Consider the following 17,169-nt stretch of genomic DNA (forward strand, 5'->3'; position numbering starts at 1 on the left):
TATTACAAAACAATGCACAAATATATAAAAAAGTCCTTGTCCACAGAATTGGAGAGGCACACAACGGTTTAGAACATGTGCTTGACATAAAAGATATTTAGTCATAAAACTAAAGTGAACACATTTGTGCTCTGTGTGAGCTGTATGTGGTGCTGAAAGGAGACATTTTATTTTTTATTTTATGCTTTGATTTTGATTTGTTTTATTTTGAGCACAGGAAAACGGGACATGTTGGTTTAGACTTTCACTCAACCTGTTAACAAAGTTTATGACATACCTTGGAGATTTGCCGTGAAACTTCAGCAGAACCTCTGTGGGATTCTTCTGTAGGAGATTTGGTTCTAGGAGGAACAATGCCAACTGACATTGTTCCCAGAGGACAAGAACACATTCATAAATATGTGCTAGAAAAGGAACTTGAAGTCTAAATGACATTAAATGAAAATAAAAGGGCTTGCTGTACCTTTATTGGTTGCAGACTGTTTGTCCTGAAACTGGTCCTGAACATCTCTAATGTCTTCAGGGTTGGGCTGTTATACAAAAATAATGTGTCTGGTAATCAGAACAAGTCGTTTCTGTTGATCAAATGAATGCTTCAAAAAGCAAAAAGGGGAAAAATGGTAACAACTGAAACATCAGTACTCTTTTTGGACCTTCTGGTTGTTCGTGATCCAATGGAGCAATTCCTCTGTTCCTTTGATAGAGTAGTGGTCACCAGAAACAAAAGCAAGTTTTGTTTTAGCTTGAATGACTAAATGTTACTGTCTCCTGAAATGTGAGCATGTGGTTTAACTAAACTCTGCTATATTCTGCTGGAAAAAGTATTCTTATCATAATCTTAGGTGACATTTGTACTGAAGCACCTACAGCAAAACTACTGTCTACGCATCAGGACGTTTTCACAGGATGGAGAGATCAGATACTGTTATTGAAGGAGAACTGGAACACACGAATGTCTGAATAATGAGTCGGGGGATGTGAAGGGTCTCAGGTGGATTTTGACATTTGGAGTTTTGTTTATGGAAGTTGGTATGGGATGAGAAGGAAAGAATGACAGGAGAGCTTGGGCAGAAATGTCTATATACCTTTATGATGTTCAAATCTTCACAGTAACTATCACTCTTGTCCAGGTTGCATAGCCAGGTGATGCTGTCATAAGGCATGGGGGGGACAGGAGGAGGAAAGGTGGGGGATGACTCCAGTGGGCTATAGGACTTGGGAAGTGGAGGCCTTGGGGGAACACTTTCCTACATCCAAGTGGGAGCGGCAGGGTAAGGAAGAAGAAGACAAAAGGAAGAAAGTCTCGCTGGTCAAGAAATAAACAGAAAGACTTCGTTTTCATTTTCTTTTTAAACTTTCCCAAAATGTTGAAACGTTTCTTTCATTACTGTCAGAATTATGGCCGAACAGTTACAGTAGATTCAGTGCAGAGCAGTGATGAAGAATGCTCAGGCGGGTTAAACTGACTGACCCAACATTAAGAGCCTAAATCTGACCCAGTGGGACCAAATGCACATGCACCTTGTTGAACATCATGTTTTAGTTTCAAATCTACAGCATCTAAAACACAAGCAGTACGCGTATGTCCCCTGTCGCGGACAGATTTGAGTAATGAACGTTTGTAGTTTTGGAGATGAGTGTTTTTCTGGACTGGAATTGAACAGAGAATCTAAGTAAACCTAAATGTTGGTGCAAGATGTTCAAGTGGGGAGTTACACTGGAGAAGAACAGAGGGAGGTTTGTTTTTCTTGTAGGAGGCAGAGCAGAGTCATGGATCCTGGAAACTGGAAGGAGCAATTTTATCCACCACAAAGTGCAGTGGAGGTGTCAGGGGGTGGCTAACGGTGGCCTTGGCCACCACAGATTAATCTTTGGCCACCCCAAGGGCCACACCAAGCATTTAAAGAAACTATACTTTTGAGCAATATAAAAGCTAGAAAGCGTACTTTCTTCAAATGATTGGGGTGGCCAGTTCACACACACACGCACGCACGCACGCACGCACGCACGCACGCACACTATATAGAGTGTTTCCCCTACTATTGTTCAAGCGAGGCGCCCTGCCCCATTAACAGAAACAAGTGCCCTGCCTATCGAACCAAGCTGCCCCCCCACACACACACACACACACCCCCGTCGGCACCACTGGCGTAACACAATACAGGCACGATAGCTAACAAGCTAAAGGCAGCACCTATGCTGCCTCTTCCCTCACGCTGGGAACCCCCCTCCCCCGCGCGAGCTTGAAAACTGCCCGTACAAACAGCGCACAGCTCATCTGTATCCCCCGCCCTCGAAAAAAATCACGGATGAAACGAGCGCCCCGCCATTAGAGCTGGGCAATATCTCAATATTTTTAAAACATCTATTTTTTTTTTTTTTGCGATAAGAGAAGAGACTATATCAACATAAACAATATAGTTGATGCTAACGCCGCCTTGAACAAAAGGTCTTTATACTGTTTAATACTAAGAGTATTTTTATTTTCCCAGTTCATGAGTATAGTTTTTGTTGTTGCTATACATAAAGCAGTAAAAATCATGTGAATTGATTTTGTCTCCAAGGTGACATCATCTAAGTGGCCCAATAAGCAAACTGACGGAGAGAGTGGAATATTACATCTCAGACACTTTGATAACGTCTTCACATATCTGATCAACAGCAGAACAGAAAACAGTAAAAATAATTAAAAAAATTAAAAAAGAAAAGAAAGGAAAAAACAAATAAACAACAAACAAACAAACAAACAAAAAGAACAATAGCTGTGACACCGTTCACCACCACCAGTGCGGACACCTTACCGAGCTGTGCTTTACACTTTATTTACAAATGCCAGTTAATTTACCTCCAGTGTTACAAGCGTTAAACCAGGACTGCTCAACTAAACCACCCAGGGGGCCACAGTTACTGAAGCGCTCAGGGGTCAGATATCCACCGGCTCTTATCATTAAGTTACTTTGTTTTATAGTTCAAACTCTAGTTTCGTTTTAAGCGTGAACCCATTGGTGGACCGAACTTAGCTCACCTGTGGGCCTGACTTGGCCCGCGGCCCGTCAGTTGAACAGCCCTGCTTCAAACTAACCTGTTGTTCCTTTTAATAAAGACACGGAGTGACGTCCCGTTCCCTGAACAGCTGACCATTAATATAAAGTTTGTCTACAGCCACCGTGGCTCTGACGCCCTCAGACATGTATTTCTTCCTGATTGGAAACAAAACTCGCCTCCGATCGAGGATCTCTTTAGGAAATTGATCATTCATACTGAAGTCCGTCCCACGCAGCTCTCTGCCCCGACCTCTCACCTGCTCTTTTTGTTTAAAGTGCTCAAATTTAGCGATAATTGGTAGAGGTCGCTTGTTATTGGGTTTCTTACCTCCGAGCCGGTGAACACGATGGAATGTGATGTTTTTTGCCGTCTCACTTGGGAGTTTCAGCTGATGTTGGATAAACTCACGGATCGTAACTTCAGCGTCCTCCTCTGCTCGTTCTGGGATCCCAGAGAAGACAAGATTGTCCCGCATGCTCCGAGCTTGAATATCCAGGATGGACTCCTTCATTTTCCTGTTCTCTCCGGACAGCTGCAACATCTTCTCGGTGAGTTCGTTCTCTCTGAACAGCTGCGTCATCTTCTCGGTGATTTCTTTGACGTTACCCCTCAGAGTTTGGTTCTCTGCAGCGAGCGACGCCACCTGAGCTTGGCTGAACTCCAGAGACTCCCTCAGTGCTTGGAACTCCTTGTGGAGAACCTCCACCAGGGCCAGCCGGCCATCTAAGCTGGTTAGCTTCTTGTCTATAGAGCCCAGGACATCAGTGAAGCTTTCCTCTGGAGAGGTGACGTGCTGGTTGAGCTCTCTGAACGTGTGCATTTAGGAGTTGGTGTGGCCGTGGATGCGGTGTTTTTTTGTGGTTCACCCATCACGATGTTGTTAAAACACTCGTCCACGTAACTCTCCAGACTGTCCAAGGTTTCCTCGTCCAGTTTGGTTTATTGAAACAATATGCAGAGGTTATTATTAAGAATATTTATTATGTTTGATTGTAATATATTGGCTTGTTTTACCTGAGTCGAACCGTATTTGTTTAGCATGCCATGTTACTTACGCAGCACAGCTCAGTGACCTCAGCAGCTCCTCACCAGGTGCACCCAGTACCTGTCCCTCCTACAGTCTGCTGATGTAAAGTTAGCTGTCTTGTTAGCCACGAAGGACCATGTCTTTAGTGACATGATTAACCACTGCTTGATTAATGCCGTGCTACCTCCTCTCACTGTAAGACTTGAAAATCTGTGTACACTAGATCTTTTTCTGCCCATCCAACGTCACACAGCATCCTCCTCCTCCCTCGCTGAATACACGCAGACCTCACTGCTGCTTCACACGCGTGAAGGCGGCGTAAGCATGTGTGAAGCAGCAGTGAGGGGCTGCTGTTTGTATTCAGCGAGGGAGGAGGAGGGGCCACATGAAGTTGCACGGGCAGAAAAAGAAGAACTACAGATTTTCAAGTCTTACAGTGACAGGTAGAGCAACATTAATAAAGCAGCGGTTTATCATATCGTTAAAGACACGGTGCTTAGCAGCAGCTAAAGTTAGCCGTCTTGTTCCACAGTTGAGACTGGGACTGTGTGTTAAGCGATATGATAAGCTGCTGCTTTATTAATGTTGCTCTACCTCTCTGTTCCTCTCATAATCTCTCTTTCACTCTCGACGAAGACTGTTGCTCTTACCCTCTCTCCATTCCTCCTGCTTTTTTGCTCTCTTGTCCTGCCAACTTCAGAGCCTCTCTGCCTCTCTTTACATATCTTCTGAAGCAAAAATTATTATGAGTTTGGTCAGCTGGTCCCTCAACGCAACTGATAACATTTTTTCCAGCAGACGAGAGGGTGCTGGAGAGCCCTTATGCCCTGAACGGACCCATGCAGCTGGGTATGTCATTGATTCCTGGGAGGAGTGGAAGATGATGTGCCCGTCTGTTCTGTCCGTGGACGACGTAGAAGATGTTCACATTATTGGATTTATGATAACAGGGTTTCTGCTTTTTGGAATCGGCGGATACCTTGGATATCGACAAATTAGGAAGACATCGGCAGCAGTTTCGGCCTTTGTAAAGCTGCCAGGCTTAAGTGAAGGATTAATTTGTGCCTCGAGCGCTCAGACTCATATGCTTAACGAGCTCAACCGTAAGCTCGACACAATTTCTGAGAATCGTAGGCCATTTGCGGCTCCTGGAACTCAACGGCGTGAAGGATTTGATTTTGGAGCAAGCTACTCGAGCACAGATCGGGTGGAATGTCCACAAATCTGGCTGTTTGGATTCACCATTGTGTGCACCAGCAGAACTTGAAGGCAGACAGAAATCAGAGTATGGCAGCCCAAACAACTGTTTATCTGAATTTGGCCTCGCCACTGGCCTTGGACAGGCCAACTTATCTCAAATTGCTTCTGGAGGATACATAAACTAGAAGCTTCTGCTCGACACCCGTCACTCCCGAGGACATCTGTGGCCTTATCGGAACCATGATGCTGATAGACACTGTACCATCTTATCAGAACTTTGGAACTCCCTGGAGTGTTTATGGATCAGTCACCGTCTTTAGCAACCTCTATGCACAAATGTATCGTGATGTCATTTTATGTTGCTGTTTTATGTTGCAATTTTTGTTTTGCATCTTTTACACTGTTTCCCAGCCAGGACATGGTGTGACACGATCTTTTTTGGCTTCCTCCACCCTCGTGTTCTCTTTTTCTCATCTGCCTGTATGTTGTATGTAACGGGTCTCTCTTGTAAATGAGTCTTTGAGGCTCAATGGGATCTAACATGTATAAATAAAGGTATAATAATAATAATAATAATAATAATAATAATGATAATAATAATAATAATAATAATAATAATAATAATAATAATGATAATAATAATAATAATGATAATAATAATAATAATAAGGCACAGCATGGCTAAATGAGTTTTATACCATGGTTTGTCTCAGGGAAGAAGGCTGAAAACACAGTCGGAGCTACAGCTTATACCTTAACTTTCAAATTGTGAAAAAGATTTGTAGTTCTGAAATTTTGTCAGGACTTGGTTTTGGCACTGTCTACAGAATTTATTTATTTATTGCTGCTTATCTGACAATTTGAATCCAAACCATCTCTAAAATAACAGCCATTGTTTTTCTTTTTGTTCAGCAGCTCAGCTGCTCTTCGATATCTCCCGTTTACTTGTTGTGCTAAACGTCTCCTGCCCACCTGGTGAAGCAGGAAGCGGGGGAAGCGGGGGAAGCGGGGGAAGCGTGCGCCGCTGAAGGGCTGTGTGTTTGTTTTCAATGAGGGAGAAGGCGGGGCTGCGTGCAAATGAGCACAGACGGGAGAAAAAGAAGAACTAAACAGATTTTCAAGTCCAATTATAATGCAATTTAGAAATATAGATATAGACAATATAGTCCCATCTTATATTGTGTATGAAATTATCTTGACATTTAAAAAATATCAAGATATCGTCCAGTCCTAGTACATATATGCCTAAATAGGTTTGATAAGTATTTTGTATATAATTGAGGTATACAGTACTGGAATATATGTAGAGTTATATCAAATACATTTTTGAAGTATATTTAGAGATATAAAAATAATATATCTGAATAATCTTTCAATTATTTCTGATGTGTAACTGAGGTATGTTACATTTTGACAATATTTGACATATGTTTGGAGTTCTAGCATGATGAATATAGAAAACTGACTCTTCAGGATTTGTCTGAATCAAATGCTGGTCACAGACTAAGTCAAAGTTGGCAAAGAAGGTTGAGGTTCTAAAAAGCTCAGAGGAACGTGTTCATCAGTGTCAAAAAACATTATTGATAACTGACGTTATCTCAGGTTCCCAACATGTTTTGGGTCTTGACTAAAGACACACCGAGGATCACATAATAGAGTGACGCTTAAAGTTTGATTCTCTTCACATGTTCAGGTTAGAACTTGATCCAGGCATGGATCTCGACTGTGTTTGGAAAGTTGGCGGTCCTGATCTTACCTCTGAGCCTTGCTGTTTGCAGGAGGGCGGCTGACAGCCCGACACTGGGGAGTAGGGTTTGAGTGGGCTGGTTAAGCTCACAGAGCTCAGGGGACTGGCTGGACTGTTGGTGGTAAAGGAACCGCTGGTCACTGAGTGGGGACAGAAACAGTCAGGGTGTTCAGGACATAAAAACAACAGTTTCCAATAAATTCCTTTCAGAATTCACTCTGTTACCTCTGTGTTTGGCTGTGTCTGTGCCTCGCGATGAATGATTCTTGAGAAGTCCCTCTAGTGTATCCTGGACTCTCCAAAACTCCTTCTGGATGTGTCTATGAACCAGTTCACTCTGGGAAAATGTTTTAGAACAAATTAAATTAGGAAGAAAACGGATGTTATTTTCTAAAAACACTTCATGAAAATAACCTAAAATGTCTTCATACATGTGAAAAGGTAAGCATTATCATAAAAACTGTAATTTTAGACAAAAACATTTGACTTGATTTACAACAAAGTTGACATTGTTTTTTTAGTTCAATCAATTCGGATGATTTCTGTTGCAAATTCACAACAAAAGTCATCTCAGGGCACTGAACAAAAGCAGTTTCATAAAACATCAATTAGTGAAAGTTATCTAAGGAAAACAGCAGAATGGCTCGAATATTCTTTTCATCACATTAGCCCATCCAGAGTGGCACATTGACCACAGTGGAAAGAAACAACTCCTCTCGAACAAGAACATCCAACAGAACTGAGCTCTGGGCGGCCACCTGCCTCAAATAGGCTGTGTTTAGTGAGGACAGGAAAATGATAGAAAAACACAGAATGAATGGACCAGTTCAATTCAGTTTATTTATAAAGCGCCAAATCACAGCAAAGTTGTCTCAGGGCACTTTACAGGAACATTCACATAAAAGCCAGTTAGTAAAGTTCTCTATCTAAGGAATCCAGCAGACAAGTTGAATCTTGGCTTCGTTGCAGTCTCCCATCCTGAGCAAGCACAGTGGAGACAGTGGAAAGAAAAACTCCCTGTTAACAGGAAGAAACCTCCAGCAGAACCAGCTCAGGATGAGCAGCCATCTGCTTTGACCGGCTGGTTGAGAGGACAGGAAGGAGAGACAGACGAACACAGAATGGTAGGTCCAGGTATAGGTCCAGGTCCAGGTATAGGTGCAGGTGCACTCTAAAAAGAGAATAGTTGATCCAACTTAAATGAATTCTTTCAATTGATAACAAGTCATTCAATTAAGTATATCCAAGTTAATTTATTAAGTTTGTTTAATTTGACAAATGTGTCAGTTTTATTCAAATCATTTAGTTTATTTCATATGAAGAATTCAAATCCCTCTGACTTAACTTTATACAAAGTCAAAATGAACTATCCAAAAGTAAATAATCACCAATGTTATACTTAGGTAACGCTCTCACTTTGAGTTTATTCTCTGTCGCATGCATGCTGTGGGTGACAAGAGTCCAGAGCGTCACCAGCTGAGGAGGTGTCACAGCGACACGGTTCAATCACGGCTCCCCAAACAAAAAGACAGACATATTTGTTCATAACTTTATTATTAGTGAGTCTGAGAGTTGCCGGATTTTAGCAAACACTGACAAAATGAAAATGGTGCAAAAAAAAACCCTACTCCCTGCACAAAATGTTCCACGGAGTCACATGCCCCCCATTGCTTCGGGCCCCCCCAGGGGGGCGCGCCCCACTATTTGAGAAGGACTGGTTTAAAGGAAATAAAAAAGGCCAAAGATGTTTCCTTCTCCAAATGTGCCTGCGTGGTGAAAATGATGTAACTGTGATTTCAAACATTTCCTGCCGTGGTATTTTAACATCAGCATCTGATCCAGTCCCTGAAGAGCAGAACAGCTGTACAACTAAAGCAGCAGACACACTTTTGATTTGAGGGACAACTTGGAATAACATCCATCAGGATTAAAACCGTTTGGATTTTTAGGTACATGGGAAAATGTAACATGTTTTAAGAACCAGATGGAAACTTGAACCCAGTATGATTCCAAGTGCAGTCTTGTGGGGATGATGGTGTTACCTGTCCTCCAGCATTCAGCTGCTCCCACAGATCTTCATGGATGGCACTGGCCTCATCTTCTAAAGCTTCAAACTCCATCCGAACGGTGGTCAAAGCCTAAGACAAGGAGATTTTAATAAATAAGATAATCCTCATACATCTACAAATGAACACATCTCAACCGTTAAAACAACCGCAGGAATACAAACATTTGAAAAGACAAACTGCTGTCAAGTGCTTGGTTACATCAGGGACAATACAGTTGGACAAGGAGTTGATGTGTAGTCGTTGCTCCGCTACAAGGGGAGACACTAGTTCAGGGAACAGATATACTGTAGAAGAAACTGGTTTAGAGTTCTGCACCATTTCTGGTCACTTTTTGTCCGTGTGCTGCAGCAAGCACAGATCAGGATGCTCTTCTGGTGCCTGAGTGATCTTACATTGTGTTCATAATTCCCACAGCTTTCAAATCTGCAGCCATCACCCCCATCATCAAGAAACCAGGTCTTGACTTTACCAGCTTCAGTAATCTTCGTCCAATCTCTAATCTGCCCTTTATTTCCAAAGTTCTTGAAAAAGCCGTTGCTAGTCAACTTCACTCTCACCTATCCAAAAATAACATTTATGAAGAGTTTCAATCTGGTTTTCGCCCCCACCATAGCACCGAAACGGCTCTAATAAAAATAACTAATGACCTTCTTCTTGCTGCTGACTCTGCTCTTCTGTCTATCCACATTTTACTGGATCTAAGTTCTGCCTTCGACACAATCTGTCATTCTATCCTCCTCGACAGACTAACCTCCATTGGCATCTCGGGTACTCCGTTAGACTGGTTCAAATCTTATCTCTCTGACCGCACTCAATTCATTCAGCTCAAATCCTTTCGTTCCCAGTCTTCCCCCATCTCCACGGGTGTCCCCCAAGGCTCTGTCCTCGGACCCCTCCTCTTCATCATTTACCTCCTTCCTCTAGGTCACATCTTCCATAAATTTGGTGTCCATTTTCACTGTTATGCTGATGACACACAGCTCTACCCATCAACAAAACCAAACTCCACCCACCCACCCTCCATCCTCACCGACTGTCTCAATGAGCTAAATCACTGGTTTTCCAACAACTTTCCACAACTAAACAGTAAAAAAACAGAAATCATTCTTATCGGTACCAAAAACTCTCTTTCAAAATCAGAAAATCTTCTCATCCCCCTTAACAACTCCCTGCTATCCCCCTCGCCTCAGGTCAAGAGTCTTGGTGTCATCCTCGACACCACTCTCTCCTTCACTTCACATATCAACAATGTCACTCGGTCTGCCTATTTCCATCTCCGAAATATTAACCGTCTCCGCCCTTCTCTCACACCCCGCTCCACAGCTATCCTTGTTCACAGTCTTGTGACTTCTCGGATTGACTACTGCAACTCCCTTCTTTATGGCCTCCCCAACAAATCTCTCCAGAAGCTGCTATTGGTCCAGAACTCAGCTGCCCGTGTCATCACTCAAACCTCCTCCTATAACCACATCACTCCAGTCCTGCAGCAGCTCCACTGGCTCCCGGTTAAATCACGCATAGTCTTCAAAATTCTTCTTCTCACTTTCAAAGCTATCCACAACCTTTACCCTCCGTACCTGTCTGACCTCCTACACATCTCCATCCCCTCTCGCTCTCTCAGATCCTCCTCTTCACTACACCTCCATGTACCCTCTGCCCGCCTCTCCACCATGGAGAGCAGGGCCTTCACCTGCTCTGCTCCTCATCTCTGGAACTCTCTACACCCTGACTTAAGAAACACCACCTCTCTTTCTCTGTTCAAGACTGCTCTGAAAACACATCTCTTTAGACTCGCTTATCCTTAACTCTGCTGTATGTATTTTATATTCTTTACGCATTTTATATTCTGTATGTATTTTATATTCTTTACGCATTTTATATCCTGTATGTATTTTATATTCTTTATGTATTTTATATTCTTTATTCATGTTGATCTTTGTTCTTACTGTAAAGTGTCCTTGGGTGTCATGAAAGGCGCTTTTTAAATAAAATGATTATTATTATTATTATTATTATTATAATCTGTATTTGCATGTTCCTTAAAAAGCACAGGGTTCCTCGTTGTTCCTCATTTATAAATAGTAGTTTGTGCACAGGAAAATGTTACTGTTGTTTATGTGACGATGTGAACTTTTTATTATCAGTAAAATTCTGCACAGATGGACTTGTTGGGTTTTAGAACCATAAATACAACAAAGTGGCATGTGAAGAGTGCTGGTTTGACTTGTGGGTAGCTGTCACAAAGGTGAAGTGATCAGTGAAAGGAGACGGGGAGTAAATGGATGAGAAGGTGGGAGACAACTGAGCTTAAATGAAACAGGGAACAGGTGAGAGTGGGCGTGGCAGGACTGAGGAGGAAGAGTTGAACTGAGGAAGAACGGCTGATAACAGGTAAGGAAACAGAACACAAATCGTGCCGTTTGCACTCTTACACTGGAGGCCTGGGAGAGCTCCCCTCTGATGTTGATGAGCTGGTTCTGCTGACTTTCCTTCTTCAGCTGCAGTTTGTCCATGATTAAAGGCTGGTTGTGATAAATCTCCATTTCCTGATGGATCGCCACCAGTTCATCCTCAAAGTTGTCCTGGGAGCCATCACATCATAACAAAAACAAAAAGTTTTAAACACGTTTCCTTGTTTTTGTCAAAAATGTCAACACACAAAGATTTGAGACTTAGTCTTAAATAACTGAAGTGAGCTTCTGTTAGAACTAGCTGTATCCTTACAGTAGAATTTAATTTTAATTTTATAACTTTTATTTAACATACATTAATAAACACACACGCCCTACATTTGAGTTTGCTTTTTAATATGAATAAATTATATAACTCTCAAAAAATACATCAGAACGATGAAGTTAAATAGGAAAAAAAACTAGTTTAAAATTAATTTAAAATGTAAAACAATGTAAAACTACATTCATTCAACCTTTATTTATACAGGTTAGTCTCATTGAGCCTCGAGGACTCATTAACAAGAGAGCCCTGGTTTAAACAAAAAACACAGAAGAGGTACAGACAACAGCAGACAGTCATATAAAAAGCAGATAAAATGAAAAGTAAATAGAAGAAATTATATACAAACTAAACAAAAACAGACGCATTATAAAGTGATATAAAATACTAAAAACAGGAACATGTCTGCACTGGTTTTCGCCATGAACTTAGCAGATGTTTAAAATCCCTTCAAGAGGTCTAAGTCGACAACTTTAGATGTTTTTGCAACATATTCCAGGAAACAGGAGCGGAGTTGAGAAGGTCCTTTGACCTAGTTCAGTCCTCACTGAGGGGACACTGCAGGTAATGATGTCCTGAGAGCGCACGCCAAGGGCGTCAGAAGCATCCGTAATGTGTGTGTGGAGGGGAAACAATGATGTGTGCAGATGTGCGTGTGTGCACGCGCGCGTGCATGTGTGCGCGTATTAAAAAAAGGTGTTCACTAGTGAACAAAAAAGCAACATTTCACCTAAATTTCCTTTAATTCCACACATTTAAAACATGTTTCTCACCAAGTTTGTGTAAATTCAGCTGTGGGTTTAAAGTAATTTTAACTTTAATGCACCTGAACACACAGCGTCTCTTACACCTGCAGCGTCTCACAGCGTCACAGTTACTGCTAAGATGCTACAAATCAAGAATCAAGAGAAGTCTATATTCAGAATTATTACTTTAAAACCCCATCAGCTTATTCTGAAGACCCATAAACAAGTATTTTCCCCTCAATTTAACTTCAATAATCAGAGGTATTACTGTAGAACGGTCACTTTATTCAAACTAAAACTCCTGTTAAATTCCAGTTTGCAAGGCAACAAAATACAAAGAATGGCAAGCAGAAAAATATACGTTGAATAGGCATTGTATATAGACAGTGTGCCCATGCCTACAGGGATGTGTATGTTTATACGCTATATATTTTAGTGATGGTTATTCAGATGATCCCTCTAAATTACATGTCAAACCTTATTAACCTCTTATCTGGGCCCCTAAGATGATATTTCAAATGTAAAATATTTTTATAGCTTTTCATTTTACTTTCAAAAACTGATATTACTTCATGTAGTGCAGACTTCTTATAACTGGGGAACTTTGGAGGCAGAAAAAGTTAGATTATTTCAGTAATCTTTGATCTTGATGTGCAAAGAACAACAAAGAAAGTCAAATGAAAGCAGTCAAGCTACTGTTGATGAACCATGCAACCAAGAAAAGATGTCAGGCATCAGACTGGAGTAAACGGATCGTCTGAAATTGGCGTGCGGCTTGGACCAGGTTTTTATTTTTGTATTTGTAACTGAGTTTGACAGGCCTGCTGTAAATGCATGCCTTGTACATGCTCAGTCTGAGTGAATCTGCAGCTGCTGGTGTCGGCTGGAGTCAGTACTCAGATTACTTTCTGCTCAGTAAACATGTTCTTATCTGGGAACTTTCTGTTTTCTGTCATAGACTCAATCATAACTCCCATAGTTTTATAGTTCTACGTACCACTCCTCCACATACGCACACACAAATGTAATAAAGTTCAAAACGCAGGATGCATATGAACACGGATGAGAAATCATGTACCTTTTCCATTCTCAGTCTGTGGATGACAGCCTCATGTTCTTTCAACATCCGACTGAGCTCACACAGTCGGCCCAAAAGTTTCTGTCACACAAAGAAACATGGTTTGTTTGTGATTCTCACAAGGTAGAAGTTAAAATGCAATGCCAGAGTAAAGGACCAGTGTGAGCGCCACGGCAGGCCAGAGACGTCTCGATGCAGTCAAACACCAAAATGGAAGTGAGCACATGCCAACTTTTTCAAGTTATTATGCACACAACATGCACTATTTTGGTCTACTTATGCTACTTTTAGTTTACTGACAGCCTTCAGCTACTTTTACTGATTAATTTATGGATTACTAGTGCAACATAAGAATCGTTCCGTTTGTATCTGGGTGACAGGAGTTTTTGTGTTAATTTTGATAGTAGTTTATCTGCTTCAGTGCCTCTTTCCTGTGGGGTCCCACAGGGCTTGATTCTTGGACCCCTTCTGTTTTCATTGTATCTGCTCCCCTTGGGGCCTATCCTGAGGAAACATGGTTTTTCGTTTCATTGTTCTGTCAGATTTATCTGCCCAAAAATTCATGCACAATTCACCCTCTGTTAAAATGCATCGAGTCTTGCCATTAAGGCATGGATGGCATCAAATCTTTGAAGGGGCCATTTTAGCCCCAAGGAAAGTCCTTACAGGGAGTGGGCTGAGAGCACGCATGCGCATTAGGTGAAGGTACAAAATTCACAGCGTCAACTAATGACCCGGCATGGTAACTACAGCAGATTCGGGGGGACGGAGGGGATTCCTCTGGATGCATGTAAACACAAAATTCGTCCGTGTCGACGCGGATCTTTTCCTCAAATTAACATACGAAAAAACCTGTTTCCCCCCATCGTGTCCGTGTAAATAGGGCCTAAGTTTCAACGATCAGAAAGCTGAAGTTATTGTGTTTAGCCCTAGCTCTACTGCTGTCTCTGTTCCTGTAAACCATGTGCGCATGGGGGGGTCGGGGGAAGGGGGGTCCGTAGGTCCTCTCACAGAAAATTTTGAACAACAGAGATGCCATTTCCTGCATTTTGGTGTATTTTAACTGGTTGTTATACATCAACATTTACCTACATTTGTAAACTCTTAATAAAATCATTATTTTGGAGAGGAACAGCAAGTTGTGTGTGCTGCAGCTCCGATTCTGTCGGGTGTCCTAACCCCCCCTCCTCCCTCCCCTCACGGTTCTGAGCTGAACTCCTCCGCTCCTGCTCCAGTCTCATGGCACGTTTGAAGCACCTGAAGGCTTCAGTTCTCTGTTGTCCAACTAAGGACGACCGGCCGTCCATCCAGCTTTTATTAAAGTAAATGGGGCTGTCTCTGACATTTTGACCGCTGTTGTTATTTTGACAGATTAGCGCCGTTGTTTTGAAACGTGACGTATAATCTGAATAACTTCAAACACTTCTCTCTTTGTAGTTTTAATGTATTTTTTACAGTAAGCTTTTTTTATTTATCATGTCTGAAATGTAGCAGGAGCTCAGACACCTGCTGATGTGTGCGCTGGGTAGAGATTGGAGACGTTTCTGTGCGTAACGTGCACTGTCTGCAGGGAATTTAATTATTCTGCTGAATAAATGATCGTTTCTGTTTCGGGGGTCAGAAAGGAGGAGGAGAGGGGGTGTTTTTCAGTGCACGGCCCCGCTGAGGAGGGACAATATTTGGAGAGGAGGAGGAGACGAGGACTCCGCGCAGCACCTCTGTGTGTAAATGTGACTATTTGATCCGTCCTCACCCCCAGAGGCTCCTCTCCTTCTCCTCGAAGGAGCGTGTAGCTGAGTCCGCGGGGCTGAGGGCAACGTCTCCTCTCGTTGTATTTTTAATAAATAATCAAAATAAAAATGTGCAATGACTGAACTTTTAGGGGCGGAGTTGACGGATCAGAACGGATCAAAATGAGAGCGTTCCCAGATCTTGTTCCGGCAGGATCCGGCTCAAATTAACCACTGATTGCACATAAGACCAAGACCTTTAATTATTGATTAGTATTGATTGTTTTTAATGACGTGAACATTAAAGATCAAGTGAACAGAATATAAAAAATCTCAAACTTTGGGTGCAGCAAAATGGCCTTCAAAATGTTTTTTTCTAAACCAAATGATTTGAAATGATTTTCTGTATGAATCATTGGTCAGCAGTGATTTACTATAAGCTTATCAGAATCTCTCAGTACTGAATCTAGAAAATGCTTTATGTATCAATCAGAACTGCCCCGTCAACAAAAATACAACAAAATGTCTCTAAGTGCTCACGTCCCTTGGGCCTTGTGTGTAGTGCAGAGTAAAATAAGTGAACTCAGTTCTCACAGTGGTTTCAATCTCGTTGAGTTTCAGTGTGGGGTGTAACTCTCTGCTGTAGACATCTTGGAAAAGAGGAATCTGTAAAAAACAAAAGATTGGACACATCATTAAAATGACTAACTTTAATATAAATTGTTTATTCTAGGCAGCTGGATGGACAGCACTATTTGTCTTGTCCTCAGTGAATGTTTCTGTTGTTTTCTAGCTTCTACACGTGAATTGTCTCGGCAGTGCAACAAGATGAACGTTAGAGATACCGCCTACCTTTATCATAAACAAATGTTTCTTTGAATAGTAAGTCCTCAATCAATTGTCAGTAGAAAACAAACCAAGCTAAGGTCATTTGACAGCCACTGTGCAACTTCCTGACAGAAAGCCCCCCCAGGTTTTAACCTGAGGGTCCGAGTTGAAGTGAAGTCTGTACAGTTTGCAGAGCCCTGAAAGCTACACCAAGAATGAATGAAAAGGACGTTACAACCTGAACCCTGAACACGTTGGGACATGGACTATAATATAAACACTAACTGAATGCAATACTTGCAAAACTCAAACATTTATTTATCACAATGGAACATAGGAAACAGATTAAATGTTCAAACTAAGAAATTACCCTAAATTAAAAAACAAGGTAATTTTGAATTTGATGAACACTGGCTGTAGGAGCAAGTCATAAATACTGGCTGATTTTGTTTTTTCATTATTTGTAAGCTATAATCATCAAAATTACAGGAAACGAAGGCTCAGAATATTTCACTCTACGTGTAATAATGAATCTATTTAATATATGAGTTTAACCCACTGGTCCTGAAAATGTGTGTTGGCGACAACCTCCTGATCTTTGATGGTTTGTGATGAGAAAACAGCTCTCTGTTGTCATTTTAAATGGTGTAATTCTCTGTTACAAATAAAGTCCAATTGTTTTTGTATTGAACATTGTTTGGTTCTGCTGGAGGTTTCTTCCTTTTAAAAGGGAGTTTTTCCTTTCCACTGTTGCCATTGTGCTTGCTCACGATGGGAGACTGTGACGAAGTGAAGATTTGAGTCTGACGGCTTCCTTAGATAGAAAACTTTACTTATTGACTTTTCTATGTATGTGAATGTTTCTGTTCAGTGCCCCGAGACAACTTTGTTGTGAATTGGAGCTATATAAATAAACTGAGTATGTATGTATGTATGTATGTATGTATGTATGTATGTATGTATGTA

The 17,169-nt window shown here is 41.5% G+C and overlaps 1 protein-coding gene across 1 annotated transcript in view; it reads right to left on the reverse strand.

Annotated features, from left to right (window-relative positions):
• Positions 1-6,318: 6,318 nt before the first annotated feature.
• The window catches only part of plekha6 (pleckstrin homology domain containing, family A member 6), a 73,306-nt gene continuing 62,455 nt past the window's right edge, over positions 6,319-17,169 (reverse strand). The window contains exons 10-14 of the mRNA XM_037679083.1: positions 11,521-11,670; positions 9,062-9,157; positions 7,245-7,356; positions 7,029-7,159; positions 6,319-6,339 (exon numbers count right to left, since the gene is read on the reverse strand). Coding sequence (XP_037535011.1) covers positions 6,319-6,339; positions 7,029-7,159; positions 7,245-7,356; positions 9,062-9,157; positions 11,521-11,670 — 510 coding nt within the window. The remainder of the gene's footprint in view (positions 6,340-7,028; positions 7,160-7,244; positions 7,357-9,061; positions 9,158-11,520; positions 11,671-17,169) is intronic.

Source organism: Nematolebias whitei, chromosome 7 (assembly GCF_014905685.2).
Source record: "Nematolebias whitei isolate Nwh7 chromosome 7, NemWhi1, whole genome shotgun sequence".
Lineage (NCBI taxonomy): Eukaryota > Metazoa > Chordata > Actinopteri > Cyprinodontiformes > Rivulidae > Nematolebias > Nematolebias whitei.